The sequence below is a fragment of the Columba livia genome, chromosome 3, assembly GCF_036013475.1.
Source record: "Columba livia isolate bColLiv1 breed racing homer chromosome 3, bColLiv1.pat.W.v2, whole genome shotgun sequence".
Taxonomy (NCBI): Eukaryota; Metazoa; Chordata; class Aves; order Columbiformes; family Columbidae; genus Columba; species Columba livia.
Genome location: NC_088604.1, coordinates 38,031,781 through 38,049,030, shown reverse-complemented (window position 1 = coordinate 38,049,030; position 17,250 = coordinate 38,031,781). Strand labels below are relative to the sequence as shown.

The window sequence follows — 17,250 nt, the reverse complement described above, 5'->3', positions numbered from 1 at the left end:
ACATTTTATAGTGAAAATGAAGGTATTAAAGAATGGATCAAAACTTAAATGTGACTATTCAGAAAAAAAAAAAAAAGCATCTTACAAAGGAACACACCTGAACTTATTTTTTCATTGTAAGAGTGTAGTGTTATTTTGTTGTTTGTGCTGTCCAAAATTGAAATGTATCCCACTCTTAAGGGAGAGAGGTGTGTTACTATTTTTACATTAAAGCTCTTCAAGTCACAATATGAACACATCTTTTTCAGTTTTGCATAGAGGTCATAAATGGCAAATAGGCCCCTGAGATCTTTATTTCTGATATTCTAAATCAGCCATAAGAAGTAAAACTTTTGGATTCTTGGTTGGCTTCATGATCCTTCCTTTTAGCAACAAAATAGGTTGTATTTCTACATGGGGTGTCAGCAAGACAGAGTGAGCCTGCAGCTCTTGCCAGTCACATTTCCAAATACCTTTTTTTTTCCTAAAGGGATTACCTATCTTTTCCTAGAAGACCCGCATCTAATCAATGCTGGTGCAATTTCCATCATTTTCTTTAGCAGAGCATTTTTGTCAGCCAAGTCAAGGGAAACACTAAGAGCACCTGTGCTGCCTGGCTGCTTCCTTCAGGGCTGCCTCCCTCTCCTGTTTCCTGGCTTCAGCCACCGCTTGCATCTTCTCCTGGGCACACTCCATGAGGGCACACTGAAGTCTATGAGCCATGCGCTGCTCTGCAGCTTCAACCTCTCTCTTCTGCTCATCCTCCATGTATTTCTTCATCTCTGCCTTTGCCTTCCTCACCTCTTCCTTAAGCAAAGTTAAAAGCAGACGTAAGTAGTGACTACTTTGGTTCAGTTGTGTTTAATCAATCCCCAGCAAAGTCCTGCAGAACAGACTTCAGGAAAATATTGCAGGACAATTACGGTGATTTACGGTAGAATCGTTCCTCATCATCCATGTTTTCTACACAATGCACAAAAAGTTCCCTGACATGTTTTCTTCACAAGTTCACATGGCCAGTGGCATGGTTTTAGAGTGAGACCGAGAAGAAGCTTGGTCCTTGGAATACTTGGTCAGCAAGATATTGCTTGGGCTGATAAATAAAGGTATGACAATACTAATCTTAGGTGGTCTGGATGGACATAGATCGATCTGGAACCTCAGACAATTCAGCATATACCAATATACTTCTGTTGCCATTATAGGCCGAGCCTGACCACCCAGGAAAGCAATCCAACCCACTTTCTGCCCAGTGATCTGCACTGCTTTGCCACCATTCACATTTATTTCCAAAAGCCCTAACAAGTGCATCCTCTGTGGAAATGGTAGGACATTATCAGGAAAGCTGTGGCTGCTTAGATCTTTGTGGGTTTTCTAATACAGGATGACCAGAGTTACACAAGGTTTGCTAGAGATCTTTTGCACACCCAACTATAAGCTCTGTATTCTGTGTATTTTTGTGGATACTGGTCATTTGTCTACCGTTGACAAGCAGAGTGACAAATAATAGGACCTACCTACTAGAAGCCTAACTAAAGCCATTTGACTATTAGTGGTGGTGGAACATCAGCACTGCTGCAAAAAGCCATTCCTGAAGCTATCAGCTGAAAGCAGTTCTCTTTGGCCTATCCTATACGTAAAAACACTTCAAGCACTCATTCACTGAAATGTCTTAATGGCTGCTACTATCTGTTTGCTTAGACAGATGCTGAGTAAATTTTCAGCTACCACCTCTCCAAGCCAGCTGCTAGTGAGCAGTTAGCTCACTGTTGGGACATCTCTTAAAATGAACTGCAAGAAGGACAAACCACCAAATCTAAAATAACTTGCAATCACTTTAGTTATATCTGACTCTTCTTTTGTGTCAGCTGTAGGATTCTGTATCTGCTCCCTAGTTCCTAGTGACTGGAGCCAGTGTTATCAGGACAAATGGTACATGTTCAAATCCTGAGCACTCAGGTCTATGAAGATATATAATAGGCTTATGGCAAGTAATTGAATGATTAAACATGAGGAACTGAGCTTCTGCCAACTAGTGTCAGCAGATGCTATAACAGCAAAAGACAGAGCTCCCTGGGAAAACAGCTCCATAAAATGGAATTAACTCTGCTGAAAACTTAAGACCGCTGTAAACCTCCCTGTTTTTCCTCTTGAAATGCCAAGCATATTGCTTTGACTGCCTGCAGTATAAACAGATAGCTATTGAGAAGCTTGTACAAAATCAAGTTCCAAAGTAAAACACTCCAGCAATTCTCTGTGTGCCCTTCATCTGCCAGTGGGAGGCTGCAAGGCTAAGGATGAGAGGTGTTAGACGGACTGCGTAGTGCCTGACTAAGGAGTGCTTGGATGCTCTAGTGGTAAAAAACCCTGTGAAGTGTTGCAGAAAGCAGGAAGGTTCAGATCCAGAAGACAGCTGCCTTTCTTTCTTTTCGTATATCTTTCAGTCTTTTCTTAGCAATACATCAGACATATAAAGCATGTGCTAAGCATCTATAGAAATATGAAGCTACAGTTGCTGTACTTCTTTTAGAAATATACGTATGCTGGCAGTCTTCCTTCTACTGCACTTAGGGTCGAGCAACAAATTAACCACCTTTTTAGCTTCAATGGACAGAAAACTTCAGGACAGATTTAAAGTTAAGCCCGTATTTTACTGCCCTTAAGAAATGCACCTGATCAGATTCAGTGGCTGGCTGAATCAAGGCCTGACAATGAAGTCCACAAACTTCAACCGAAAAGAAAAAAAGGAAAAAAAATGTTAAATGTGCTGAAGTGAATTAAAAATCCAGCCAAATCAAGCTCACATCTCATCTACCACAAAGCCAGTCACCTCTCAGGCCAAGTACTTCTCCTGTCATTAGAGTTAAAATCTCATGAATTAAGGTCCTGGTTTGGGCAACTGTTTAAAAAAAAAAAAAAAAAAGAAAAAAAAAGACATTCTTGGTTATCAAAGACATGGTTCTGTCATGCTGGCTATTTCCACAGTAATGAAAGCAAACCTGTTCATACCCTTAATTCCTCTCCAAGTTTTTGTTTAAGGTCTCGTACAAGTGCACTGTGGTTAGCAGCTGCCTCTTTGAGAGCTTTATCCACTGCATCTTCCTTGTATACTTCAGCCTTTAAAAGAAGTTAAGTGTAGCTGCTCAGATTCTATTAACATCCTATTAAGATGAAGCAGAGGTTATATAATCAATAGTTCTGTATTTTCTATTTAAGGAATCAGAGCAAGTTGCATTTAAAACCAAATGGCAAAATCCATTTTCTCCTGTTTGTCTATTTTATTGCAGTGATTCCTATTAAAATGTGGCCACACAATAGCATTAAGCAACCACAGTTGTAACCTCTTGACGTACATATAACATAAACGGCAGTTTTAGAATCTTCCATAGCACTATGGGGAATCAAAAACTTCTGTGTGCTTTAGAGGCTACTTTCAAACCAGATGTAAAATCTGTTATTAATGCAAAGTATGCATTGTTGTGATCAGAAATATGCACAGACAGAAATCTGTGAACAAAGGAGGAGATGAAATTAATGACAGCTCTATAGCAGTGGCCTCAAAGTTCTTTATTAACCGTCTTTACGCTATGGCAATTATTCCAAAGAATTATCATCATTTAAATGACAGGAGTCTAATTTAATTTACCTGAGACCAAAGCTCAGCTTTCATTTTTTTAATGCGCTCTTGTATCTCTGCCTCCTTCTTTTCATGTTGTTGTTGTTGAATGTCTGCTCCAATCTCTGCACAATCAATATAAGCAGATCACGCATAGCAAACAAGTAGAATGCAGAAACCTGTGCCTCTCTCCCAACCCTTTTGCTCGACTCTGCTTCTGAATTAAAAATCAAAAGGCTAAAAATCACACACCCTCATTTCACATGTAGGAAAACACATTTATTATTGCTTGTGCAGTTCCATAAACGTAGTAGGAAGGTGCAGAACCCAACTCTCACCTTCTAGGCAAGGCTGCACAAGAGAGCATCATGGGTGTCCCTCCTGACTCCTTGTCCTGACAGTCATCCACATGGCACAAGCAAGAGGTCAGTCCTCAGCTTTCCTGTGAATGATTCACCTGTATCTGTCTGTTTTCACCTTGCGGCACCTCAGGGGCTGGCTTTGCTCCCTTTAGATGCTATAGATGAGACAGTGCCCTCTTTGCCTCCCTGTGCCCTCAGGGTCCTCCAAGGCTTTCAGCATGGCTTCTTGCGCCAAGACGCCCTCAGATTCCTTCATGCTACTCTTGGGGCACACAATGAATATTCTCAGGGTGATATGGCATGACTTTTCAGCACCAATGTTTGCCTAGAAGAGAAGCAACTGCAGAGGGAGGTGGATAGATGCCTTTCCGCAACCCAAAACTCTCCTGCAACAGTGGGATTTCAGATCCTCCCCCTATGCCTTTCCTACTCAGTGCCAAGCCTGGGCATTGCTTTGGATCCCATTCTACGCGCCTGAGAGGGCCAAAGAGTCACATTTTCCTGGGTTAATATAAAGGAAAATGAAAAAGGAATAGAGCCACCAGAGATCTGGCTTTCACACAGCCACTGGACGATTAAGTCTCCCTCTTTCACTCCAGTCCTCTTTGCCACTCCACATGGGTGGGCAGAGGCCTCTCAAGGAGCTAACATGAAGTATGTGGAAAAGAGCAGCAGGATGGGACAAAGGGGTCAACTGATTTCAATCAGCAAAATAGAAGTCCAACAGTGCATAAATATTAGCAACAAGCATGTTGTGCTCTGGCTGCACAGCTTTTCCCCAGTCCATTAATATTAAGCAGTAAAAAGAAAACAATTGAAAATAGACTGTCTGGCCTTCTGGTCACATTTCACACTCTGTGTATTGACCCAGTGTTGAAGCCTTGTGTTCTGAGAGACACACAGCACTCACCCTGCTGCCAGGGCTCTCAGTAAACTGATAATCTCTTGGTATTGTTTAAAATAGAAACAAACACACTTCTCTTCACAGTGCATATTAATTAAAACGCACAACATGATTTCTACAAAACTTTGCTTACCAGAAACCTCTATGACAATTAGGCGTAGCATATAAAGATACTTCAGATTCTTGCTAAATCCTCAACCATATGAATGGTACTGTATGTCTTCCTTCATTGTTGATGTTATGACTGTGGTGTGCCACAAAAAAAATCAAACCTCCAGAGGCTCTGCAGAGACCCAATCTAAGGTCACCAGCCAGAACCAGTTATAAGAAGGTAGGATTCAGGATAAAACATCCCAGCTGTGTCCTGTTGAAGGATGACGGGATGATCTTGGCAAACTTTACATCAAGCATAGTTCTTCCCAAACTACTTGAGCCTTAGAAAACATTTGTTAATGGTGTTACAGCTAATTCTCTTTTGCACTTCGTTATCCCCAAATCTGAATGCCTTAATGCACCACAGTTCGGCTGACCCTGTCCCCCCTCTCAATGTGCTGGATGTATTAATGTTCAGCAGGTTTTCTTACCAAGATGTGCATGACTTCATGACTGTCAAGAACAGTTGGATACAACAGCTCTTGGAGTTTTTCTAAATCTCAGATTGCAAGGAAAGAATTTCAGAAACAAACTTACCTAGTATATCACGATGAGTGTAATACCGTGTTCTGAAAGGCCTGTACTCCCGAATCCGACGAAAAGTAGTGTTGGAAGGCAGTGGTGGTATTATTTGCGAACATAAAGCACAACAAACAAAGGAGTCCAGATCGGGACTTGTAATCATTGTGGTATTCTAGTCTTATTTTGTAGTACAGTTACTAAAATGTCAGAACTCTATTCCTGATAGTTCTCTTGCTTGCAGGGATAAGCACTTATTGTTGCTGCAGAACACTGGTAAGTCAATGAAAAGAGAAAAATCATTGACCATTACTTTTTGCCAAGTTAGCTGAAACATTTGCCTTCAGATGAGGATTCACACACGCTGACAAGACCGTAACATGCCGTAGGCAGGTGAAGAGGGAGGGTTGTATGAAGTGATCCCTTCCTGTCTTAATACAGCTCCCTACATAGCAACTGTTACCAGGCAGGACTGGCTTTGCTCACAAAGAACTAACTTTCCCTGGTAATAGTTCAGCAGTGTCACAGCAAGCTTTGGCTTTTTAATGCATTTTTTGTTTGTTTTGAATGTCAACAATTCCTATTCAAACCACATAGTCTAAGGAGGTTTTAGGAGCAGCACAATAGCTACCGTTTCAGGTATCTGAATCATAGCATTTTCTTGCTCTTCTTGGTAAAGATGTGAAAACCAGCACAGACAATAAGGAATTGGCAAAAATCTGAAAGAGACTCTGCCCAGGAAATCATTTTGACTGTCATATTCTGTCAAGCCAGCTATCATCCATTGCATATTGAAGATGAAATTGACAAAAGTGGAACAAAAGAAATTCTATTAGCGCTGTTTGCTTATCCTCCAGATGCATAAGGGGAGTTGTGCTTTCAGAGTCGAGCGAACAAATTTTGTTACCAATATAGTTGTGTTTGGATTTTTTTTCTCCCTTTAATCCCTATATACCCATATTTTTTATGTTATAAACCAGGTACTTAAAACAGCAAATGCCAGTAGTGACACCATGACACCCATTAATATACTACGTTCTTCTTTATATTTTCACTGCTTTATCTCCTTTTTATACATAATTTTTGAGGCGTGAAGAGAGTTACCTGTACAGCAGCTACCACAAATAAACATGGAGAAGCTCCTTAATAATAAGGACAAGTCTGAATACTTTTCTATCAATCTGGGCAATTATGAATTAACCTGGTTAACAGGACTTTACTCCATCCAGCAGATAAGAGGCTCCACCTCAGTAACTTCCAGATCCATATTCACTTCACAAAATATAATTCACAATTTTGAGAACCCCAATCCTGCATTATTCTTCAATATGTGAAAACAAGAGACTGGGCTTTCTCACTTCAAATCATCTGCAGGTATGAGGATCAAAGTGTTTATTTTAAAAGCCTGCAGAAAAACAGGTTAAAATACTCACTGTAGTACTGTTTTTTGAATACTTCAGGTAAATTCATGCAAACATACAAGAGTCAGGTATTTTAATGAAGCAGAAGAGAGCTAAAATCCTGTGACCCTTTTTTAAAAGAACGGATTAATTCTAAAGATCCACCACATCCTATGAAACAAAACATATTCTACAGGATATGCACAGCATGTGACAGTTCTGAATATTTGATCAATTCACCTGGAAATTCCTTCATCAAAAGGCAAGTTGTTTCCTCACCTGCAAGCATTCAGATTTGCCCGAGACCCTGCTGTTGTGAGACAGCTAGGCTCACAGAGGGGAATATGCTTTTAAAGGCTGTAAAAATGCTATTTCTTTATAGCTTTATCAAAGCTACAGCTCACTTATCTTTTGAGGAGGCGGGCAGCCAAACCAAGGCCTAGCTGAATTTAGGATACAGGTAACTATAACACACAAACAGGAAAACAGAGGTTCAAAGTGAAGCATTTAGAGGGAGACACAGAGAAAACCCACAGAGCAAGTGCTGTCCCTCAAAGCAGTCAGTCGTCTTTTTTGTCTTCAATAACAAGATCTTTCAGTAACAAAACTCAAAGCAACTCCTGGAGTGGCAAAGCAGATAACCCTGCATGTTCGTTCTTTGGCCTGACAGAAGCCACCTTGGCCAAAAAGGGGTTAACAAATAGGTCTCTCAGCTTCTTGGGAGCCCTTGATGGGGCTGTGAACATGAAGAGCTGAATGGAAAAATGCAACCAGAACATTACTAAGAGCCCGTGGTGGAAAAAGGGCATGGCCTGGTATGTGCCCCATCCCACCACGTGCTCTGGAGTTTGGTTAATGGGACACCTTCTAGGAAATGTCAGGAACACAGAAGTAGCTGGAAAAGCTCACAGGAAAAGGCCTCAGTGCTGGAACATGACAGCACCAACCCATACATTTTGCTCAAGGAGAAGGCTCACAGGGGATCACCTCACATGCTAAGGAAACCCCACAATGCCCACCCATCCTCCAGGCACACTCACAGTGGCACCAACCAACGAACTGCCAAGGGCTCACCTTCAACCCACATCTGGGGCTGCTCAGCAAAACAGGGCTTGTTCGGGTTGGCATGCTCTTTTCTCTGTGTCTGTAAGAACCTGTTGATTTTAGATTGTCCATTCCTTATTTTGAGCTCTGTAACCTGTAATAAATTAATGTTACATAATGTACTTGATGCAATATAGAAAAATTTAGTTTCTGAATGCAGCTGAAACTAGTCCTGCTGACTAGTCAAGAAAACCCTACAAGCTCTGGCTAACCTGGAGTTATACAAAGTGATTGGCAAGCCGATACTTGCGTGTTCACTGATCTGCTTGTATGATGCCACGCGAGAATGGTCATGGCTGAGTTCTTCCTGCTTTTCTCCTGGCAGAAACACTTGTTTCACTTTTTCTCTTCTACCTAGTTATTGATTTTTCTTTCATTGTCAGGAAGTGTATTAGCAACCAAGGATTATTTTGGCCAGTATTTTGTAAATTCCTCTATTAAATAAAACCCTTCAGTGACTGCTTTATCAGTTCTTGCCTTAAAATTCTAAGGCATTTACCAGTCTGGACTGCATGTCTGAGTTAATTGTGTGTTTTCTGACATACCGTGGAGATCACAGACAACAATTCTTAAAATCACTTTTATGTTTGTGTGTATCTTAACTGCAATTTATTCATACAGGCATGGCACTTTATAAATGAACTTAATTTGGTTTAAATAGCAAAAGGGACATTTATCCGTTATTTCAATGGACAGAGAAAAAATAGTAGTTGGCTTGAAAACTTCTGTGATTCGCTTCTTTACATTCTCAGTCCCATTTGGAAGTTTTCCTCGTCATATACCTGGACCCTTCACTGTCGACTGCTTCATAAAGGTCATTTTTATTCTCTACTGTTGCATGCAAATAACCAAGGTAGGCAACACAGAAGGTAATTGCTACAAGTCCAAATGCCATCACAGGTTTGTTCTGACAAAAAAAAAAAAATAGGACACATTTTTAGTTAAACCACTTTGTATTCATCAAACACATCATATTCTTCAATCTTAGCTTAGAAAGTAAATACTGAACTATTGTAACATGTGCAAAAACCATCACTGCCTTCTTGTAGACTGATCGAAATAACTTTAATAAGCAGCAAGAAGGGAGACCTGATTTTCTGATAGCAAAAGGAATTCTCTATGAAAAAGACAACTCTTGTCACGTTGCCCAGTGCTCTGGCTTTTGCCAGTCACAAATGCTGCTTGAGCATGAATGAACAGGCCAAGACCAATTACTAAAGGTAACTATTACAAACTTTTAACAGAATTCATCTGGATATACTACTGGGATGATGTACTCTACTCCTGCCAAGCCACCTTGATTATACTCCTCTAAACCAGATCAAGTATTAGCACCACATCTACTTTTATTATATGCACAAAATTCCACCCAGTCTTTCTGGCTTCTGCTAGTGTAAATAAAACCTGAGTATCATCAACTTAATTATAAAAGCAAGAAAAAGAGAAGAATAAAAAATATTGAAAAGCTATCAAAATATCCCCTCCTTTCATGCAAAATACCTTGCACTATATGATTTGTTCCCTTTTAAAGATGACTCTTATTACTTAATCTGTCAAATTACATAGGTTATATGTGTGTAAATTGTCTTTTTGAAAGCAACTTGACTAGGTACAAAAAGGAGCAGACAATATAACTGTGAAATAAAAGCTGGGCTCTTAACAATCAGAGCGGAAAAAAAGGAAAAATGTTTTTAGTTTCATTACTGGGTAGTTTGCATAACAAGTGATGGTTATATAACATACAGAGAATTGTGCTGATTATTTTAAAGCAACTGTCCCTCCAAGCATATTTAGTTTATCTCAGAATGAGCTTCTTACAGGTTTAATGAAAAGCTCTGGATTCACAGCTCGGAAGAGCATAGTTGTTTGAACATTCCTCAGTCCTGGTTTTCTCTCTTTGGGTGCTTCATTTTCATTTGGAGGCTTGGTGGAAGACATTTTAATTAATGTTGAATACTTCCTAAAATTGGAATGAAAAATAAATGTCATTTTTATAAAGAACTGGAAGAATAACGTTCAGGGAATAGGAGTTCACAACCAACTTATCTTCTTGCATCATCAGTTTTAGTTTGTGAACATATTAATGATTGCCTTTGATGTTACCTAATATTCCCAGCTTAGGCACACCGATTTTCAATCTTGTCAGTTTTGTGCATCCTACAGTTAACTTTTGGAGATGCACATCTTTATATCACAATTGTAAGCCTCATGATAATGGGCTTGGGGTTTTCTACTTGCCTTTGGCTAATGCTTTAGCTACCTGCAGAACAAGCAGCAGTCTTCAGACCAGTGGCTAAATGCACAATGCCAGAGCACTTTTTTTTCTAAAGCTTGCATGCGACAGGAGAGCCCACACCCCACGGCAGTGCAGTCACTCTATCCACCCACCCCAGCAGCCCTAGGCCTCAGGTCTCACTTTTACACACAAGGGACACGTCACCTTCAAGATGCCACCTGAGCAAAGGCAGACAAAACACACCCTTGGTTAAACCGGTTTACTGAGGGGCAGGGAAGACACGGTGCTGAGGTTTACACGAGGGCAGCACAGCCGGAGGCCCAGGGGCGGGACGCACAAACAAACCCCGGGCCTTCTCCCGCCATAAGCACAGCAAGGAGATCAGGGCAGCGCAGAGGTCGGCTAAGGGCGACCACACGGGCACAAGGCGCTGCCAGGCACAGGGTGACACACCGCCAGTCAATACGTGAGGCACAACCGCCCCGGAGCTCGGCGTGACTCCTCCGTACGTGCCCCGGAGCACCACAAACCGTGAGGGTGCTGAGGGAAAGGGCAGCAACGGCCACCCCCGCCTCGGGCGGTGCGGGGGCTCCTGCTGTCCGCTACCGGCTTTAGACCGTGGGCGGAGGGGCAGTTTCCCGGCCATAAGGAGCAAGGCCAGGCCGCCGCTGTACTCCAACGGCGCCTCACGAGGCGGGCAGTGACGGTTAACGCCTCGCGGGCAGCTCTCGCCCCCACACGCACCCTCCCACCTTCCTCGCGCGCCGCTACTCACCCCGCGCCGCCAACGGGGCCTCCCCGCGGCGTGGGGGGGCTGGGAGGGACGCCACGCAGAGCAGGGCTGCGCGCTTGCGCCCCCTGCCGGGTGGAGGCCGCCGGCGCGGGCGGGAGAAGCGGAGCGGGGGTGGGGAGGAACGTGTCCTCGCCGCCCGGTGCTGTCGGTGTTCCTCCCCAAACACAGCTCCAAATAATAAGCGGGAGGTGGAGGAAGAAGCCCGATCTGTGGGAAGAGGAGCACTTCAGTGCCCAGCCGCTCCTCAGCGCCGGGGCGGGCGCGATTCCCATGCGCCCCCGGCCCGGGAGCAGGCGGGGCTGGCGGGGGTGGCTGTTCGCGGCTGTTCTCGGTTGTTAGTGGTTGTTGGTGGCTGTTGATGGCTGTTGATGGCTGTTGGCCTCCGGTGGTGCAAGACGTGAAGAAGAAATGTTTTACAAGGAGGGTCGCATCTGGATTATTGTGTCCGGTTCTGGGCCCCTCAGTTCCAGAAGGACAGGGAACTGCTGGAGAGAGTCCAGCACAGGGCAACAAAGATGATTAAGGGAGTGGAGAATCTTCTGTATGAGGAAAGGCTGAGGGAGCTGGGGCTCTTTAGCTTGGAGGAGACTGAGGGGTAACCTTATTAATGTTTATAAATATGTAAAGGGTGAGTGTCATGAGGATGGAGCCAGGCTCTTCTCGGTGACAACCAATGATAGAAAAGGGGCAGTGGGTACAAACTAGGACACAGGACGTTCCACTTAAATATGAAAAGAAACTTGTTCTCAGTGAGGGTGCCAGAGCACTGGAACAGGCTGCCCAGGGGGGTTGTGGAGTCTCCTTCTCTGGAGACATTCAAAACCCGTCTGGACGCCTTTCTGTGTGACCTCATCTAGATGTTTCTGCTCTGGCAGGGGGGTTGGACTGGATGATCTTTCGAGGTCCCTTCCAGTCGCTAACATTCTGTGATTCTGTGAGGGTGGTAAAACACTGGCCCAGGTTGCCCAGAAAGGTGGCAGATGCCCATACCTGGAGAGATTCAAGGCCAGGTTGGATGGGGCTCTGAGCAACCTGATCTAGTTGCAGATGTCCCTGCTCATTGCAGGGGGGTTGGACTAGATGAGCTTTGAAGGTCCTTTCGAACCTAAACCATTCTGTGATGGCCAGTCCTCGGTAATCCCCTTGCAAAGTCCCCAAAAGCTGTGCAAGATTTGTCCAGTTGGAGCAAACCTTGGTGCTCAGGTCGGCAGTGATTAGGTTTTAAATGTGGGAAATGGTAAAAGAGAAGTGGTGAGATTCCCCCATCTGGTGATCCCAAGTGCTGAGATTGAGAAAGGGTGTTCTGTGGGGAGATGCATCTCTGTAAGGGTAGTTTGAGCAGAAAAATATGATGTGATTTAAGCATCCAGTCTCTGGTATTTAGATCTGAACTCAGGCGTCTGGAAACTCCCGGTTATGTAAATGCTGCTTTGCGGTGGTGTTTTGTTTTCCATTTTTCGTAACCAGTAAAACTAATAAAAGCACCCGGAGTCCAGAGGAAACATAGGCCATAGGATCACATCTGCCTGCTTGTGCCTCCTTTTCTGTCTCTACTGACTCCAGTGCCATTGGGCATTTTCAGCTGCATTAAAAGAACGGTAGAAATTTCAGACTTTGGCAAAAACTGTACCTGGTGGGGTAGGGAGAGACCCAGATTAGTGCTCCCCTGGGTAAGAGGCAGGCAGAACTGAGAAGCGATGGATGATAATACTACAGATATTTAGCTGCAGCCAGCAGGAGGATTAGTACAGATGTAGTGCTGGATTTGCCAACCTCACCGCACACTTTCTGCACCTGGAGGGCATGTGAGAGGACTTGGTGAGCGGGGTGTCTTGTTATTGCAGCCATGGAGGCAGAGTGGGACAAACATAAATACAGAGGTATCCACAATCTCAGAAACATTTGTTTGACGTTTTCTTCTGCAGTAATCAAACTGCATTTTTTTTTTTTAAATGATGGCAGAGTAATCGGATATTGCAGGTTATCCAGATGGAGTGTCTAAGAATTTTTTTGCTGTGTGTAAATATCACGAGGTGAGAAAAATAGCAGGGAAATAAGTTTTGATGTCATGAGAGGATTGAGTGGTATGTCTGGGTTTTGTGTCAACATTTAATTCACAACATACCATCTGCTAATCTGGTAGCTATTGTTTTGGCAGCATATGCCACGCAGCTGATTTTTTTTGGAAACCATTGAGTAGAAAGGCACATCTCAGTGAAGGCTGCTGCTCCCGTTTGTTTTCATGTTTGTGTAATTGAAAGAATCCAATACAAGGTTTTTGCATGAGCCTTGATTTTTTGGGAAGGCAGCTTCGTTTTCTTGAGGGAAGGGGGAGTTTCTACAGTACTGTAGGAGGTGTTCTGCATATAGCTCCCAAGTAATAGACACATTGTACATGGGAATGCAAAACATTTATACCACCACACTGAGAAGTGCAATCACTTATCAGCATGTGCAGCTCTTCCCAGCAGTTACTGTCATGAAGTGACCCCTCCCATGCAGATAAAACTTCTGACCTGAAGTCAGCCAGGGTCATGGCAGTATTTTCCAGGTTGAGGTAGGATGGGTTTATGCCAGAACACATTTGCCTGATGATGGTGGCAAGGATTGTTGGACTGCTGCTAGTTCTCTAGCACTTCCCAACTTTCTTAGAAAGGATAGGTAAGTAAGTCCCAGACATTGGTTGGGGAAGAAATCAGACACAGTACGAAGAACACCATCAGCTGGAGAGAAAATATTCTCCGTATGAAGAGTTGTGGGTTAATGCTTTATGTGTACAAAGAGAAGTAGAGAGTTATGTAGAAACAGGGCTGGGTTTTGACGTGAATGCTGGTACTCAGTGTATGTTGAGCAGATGCTGACTAACCAGATTAACTCTGCGGTGAAGGAAAGCTTGGACTGCTTACTGTTTCTGGTTTTGCTTTATGACTGTGGGAAAGTACCTTATTTTATCTTTAATGTGACTATTATGTTGCTATCATCTGACCCAACAGGATGTTGAAATGCTCAGTCCATCAAGACTTATAAAATTGTCTGGCATCTTTTTTATAGAAGAGACTCTATAAAGTGTAGAACTGTAAACATCTGCGGTATTTCTGAGTCACCCATCCTCTTAATGTCTGAGTATCTCTCCTGAAAAATAACCATGCAAAAGAAAAAACCCAGCCTTTTCCAAAGCTGAGGCTGTTACTGAGATTTATTTTCCTTTTAAGTAAATTCCTTTGGGATTCTGCATTCGGCTTTGTGCTGCGTGCCGTGGCCATTCAGAACTTAATAGCAGCTTCTGCTTTTCTTGAGACTCGCATCCCCTTATCGCTTGAGCTGGAGAAGAGCCTCTGTGGGGAGCAGAGCAAATCTGATGCCGTGTCCCGCAGACGCTGTGACAGGCAGCCTGATGTGGTCCAGGCAGCGGCAGCTGCCTCCGCATCTTTGCTGATTCACCTCGCAGCTCCCGCTTATTTCAAGTACCGCACAAGAACAGAGCTTCACATTGTCTTCAAAATAAAGATAGGGTGCCTCAAGCTGCTGATAAGCTTATCCTTACTTAGGGACACAGTTACAGAGCTGTTGTGGACAGAAAAAATTCTTTTTGCATCAACACTGGGACTTCAGCACTGATACGACTCGTAGTGAGAGGGGTAACTTCCATCATGAGTTTGTTAGGGTTTTCGTATGCGAATGGGTCCGGTGTATTTGCATTCCTGTTTTGCCTGTTTTTTGCAATGTTTTACACACTGTGATTTTCATGATATTTAATTAGAGTTGACAATTGGGCCTTTTTTGTCCTGAACAAGTCTGAGGGAGAAGAGGAAGCAAAAATTTAGGATTACAAGTACCTCCTCCACCTTACTCATAGCTGATGGTGAGGAGAACCACGATTGGACCGAGGCATATTGTCATTCTAAGGACCTGAATGCAGAAGAAGAAACAAACAGATCTCCAGCTGGACAGAGGTGGCATTGAGAGCTTTTTGTGTGGCTGTTGCTCAGTTTCTGTCAGTCTCAAGGGCCCTTATGTCACTTTTCAGCTGCTATCGCTCATTTGTATTGTTCCAGTTGAAAGAAAGCAGAGGTTTCAGACAGCAGTGTGCAGTCGCTGAGACCCTATCACTGACAATCCAAAACAGTTTGAAGGCAATAAACATTTTAAAAACAAAAACATGTTAGAATGATTTGTCTGTATTTTATAACGTTATGTGTATGTCTTCTGTAACACTCGTTAGCCAGCTGTGTCTCTGAGAGACAGAGACAAATCACCCAGCCGTGCTTTCCAGCAGAGATTAAAGCAATTGTTATTCTTCAAATACTGATCAAGCTTATAAATCTTTTTAACTGAATTCAATGTGGAAGGGAAAAGGCACTTTGATTCTACTTCCATTAAGGAGCGGGCAAATCATTTCCGACTGGGAACAGAATAATTTCAAAACCCAAAGCATCCCCTCTGGAAAGAAAAAGCTAGCTCATACTAAAAAGGAAGAGCAGAGAAACATGTGCGGCACTGAATTTGCTCACAATACACAGCCAGATACCTTAGAGACAAACTTGAGCTAATCTAAGACTGCACCTCCAAAAAGGAGGGGGCAAGGGGAGACCTGTTTTCACTTGCGGTTGCTGCTGTGGCCTTCCTTGCACCAGGACTCGGATTGCTCAGCTTTGGAGTACGCCAGTTTTGCTTCCTGCTGCAGCTGAAAACTAACATTGCCAGAAAAGAAAAAAGAACAAGGTTTATTTTTAAATTGGATGGGTCAGGCAGTCTGATGTGAGCAGGGCGATGCAGGTTGGAAGTGGGGGCGCGGACCAGGACTAACCTCTGCCTCCAACAGCAAGGTTCTCAATCAGCTTAAGCTGCAGCCAGTGTCTCTGGTCCCAGCGCCCTTCAGATCTCATAGCTCCCAGGGAAATGCCGGAGGGTAGAAGCTGCACAGGTATAACAGAGTGAACTCTGTAGTAAGGGACTTGGATGCTCTGTAATCTGGAGCTCTTCAGATTTTCTGCACCTTACAGTTATCTTTTAATTTAAAAATATGACCATGAAATGAAATACAGTAGAGTGCCAGTGTCTAATGTTTGTATACTAGATATAATGGGGATGGAACTGTGGATGTTATAAAGATGCTTAAACAGTTTTGACGTTTAAGTGATGGGATTGTAACCACGCAGTTCCAATTAATAATAATAAAAAATGGGCTGTTGGGGCTTTTTTATTTTCCATGTCTATAGGACAGTTACAATTGCTTGGATGCCTTTAATGCCGTAATCAAGTTTAAATTTAAATTCTAGCTTTCTCAGTACTACAGGTACTCACAATATTCCTACGGTGATTTTGACCTTTGAATGACTGGTGCAAACTGAACCTCGGCTGGCTGGCTGCGGCTTTGCCAGGTGTTCTGCCGCAGTACCAGTGTCCTGATTCAGGCACATATGTCAGGCTACATGATACCCCGCTCTCCATTAAACTACTGAACATTCACGTATAATTCCCAGACAAAAACCACAGTAATTTTCAGCCAAATAAGTTATCCCATGAATAAATTATACCCCGAAGAATTCGTTTAAGAGGCAAGGAGTTCAGTCTTTCTGGGTTTTTTGTAATGTTACTCAGTAGTTTAACCACATCCCAGATAAAAATGACTGCCAAAGACACATAAGTCAGGACATAAATACTTATTCCATTGCTTAGTTATTTAAAATAAAGTTATGGGGAGTGGCTCAGGTGCCTAGTCCAATGTAGGAATTGATGAGCATGTACTATAACAAAAATACATTTTAATAACAAAAAATAGGCTTCAGTTACTTGGGAAAAACACAGTAATTTAAAATTTTAATAGAAAAACATCTCAACATTGGTGTAATGTATTGTTAGAAGCAACGTGTGCCTAAAGAAATATTTGTCTTTAACAATTTACTTGCCCAAGAGAACCCAAAATACAATTCTGGTGTAAAATATCAAAAAGCAATCAGGGTGGGAGTTAAGGCTCTTAGGTCAATTATATGATTTCAGAAGGTTACCATAATTCCATACAGTGGTTTCAAGTTTTTCACATGGACAAAGTTCTTATGAAAAAAACATAGAAACCATACTATGAAGTGGTGCTAAGAGTGAAGAACAATTTCATGAAGACCTTTTTTGCTATTTTGATATTGTGGTAAAGTTGATATTGAAGAGAGAGCACAAGTTGTATGAG

At 42.7% G+C, this 17,250-nt stretch overlaps 2 protein-coding genes across 5 annotated transcripts in view; both read right to left on the bottom strand.

The window, feature by feature from the left end:
* Positions 1 to 8,451, bottom strand: part of CFAP206 (cilia and flagella associated protein 206) — a 43,376-nt gene extending 34,925 nt beyond the window's left edge. The window contains exons 1-4 of one of the 4 annotated variants that reach the window (XM_065056505.1): positions 5,552 to 8,451; positions 3,626 to 3,720; positions 2,989 to 3,096; positions 584 to 786 (exon numbers count right to left, since the gene is read on the bottom strand). In XM_065056505.1, the coding sequence (XP_064912577.1) occupies positions 584 to 786; positions 2,989 to 3,096; positions 3,626 to 3,720; positions 5,552 to 5,699 (554 nt within the window). In that variant the 5' untranslated portion in view covers positions 5,700 to 8,451. The remainder of the gene's footprint in view (positions 1 to 583; positions 787 to 2,988; positions 3,097 to 3,625; positions 3,721 to 5,551) is intronic. The other 3 variants (XM_065056502.1, XM_005499845.3, XM_065056504.1) reach the window with 3 other exon arrangements.
* A 152-nt stretch (positions 8,452 to 8,603) lies between these two features.
* Positions 8,604 to 11,353, bottom strand: SMIM8 (small integral membrane protein 8). Its single transcript, XM_065056508.1, has 3 exons — positions 11,049 to 11,353; positions 9,856 to 9,997; positions 8,604 to 8,944 (listed from the first exon to the last, which is right to left on the bottom strand). The coding sequence occupies exons 1-3, from the start codon at positions 11,336 to 11,338 to the stop codon at positions 8,786 to 8,788; spliced, it is 591 nt and encodes a 196-aa protein (XP_064912580.1). The 5' UTR covers positions 11,339 to 11,353; the 3' UTR covers positions 8,604 to 8,785.
* Between the last annotated feature and the right edge of the window lie 5,897 nt (positions 11,354 to 17,250).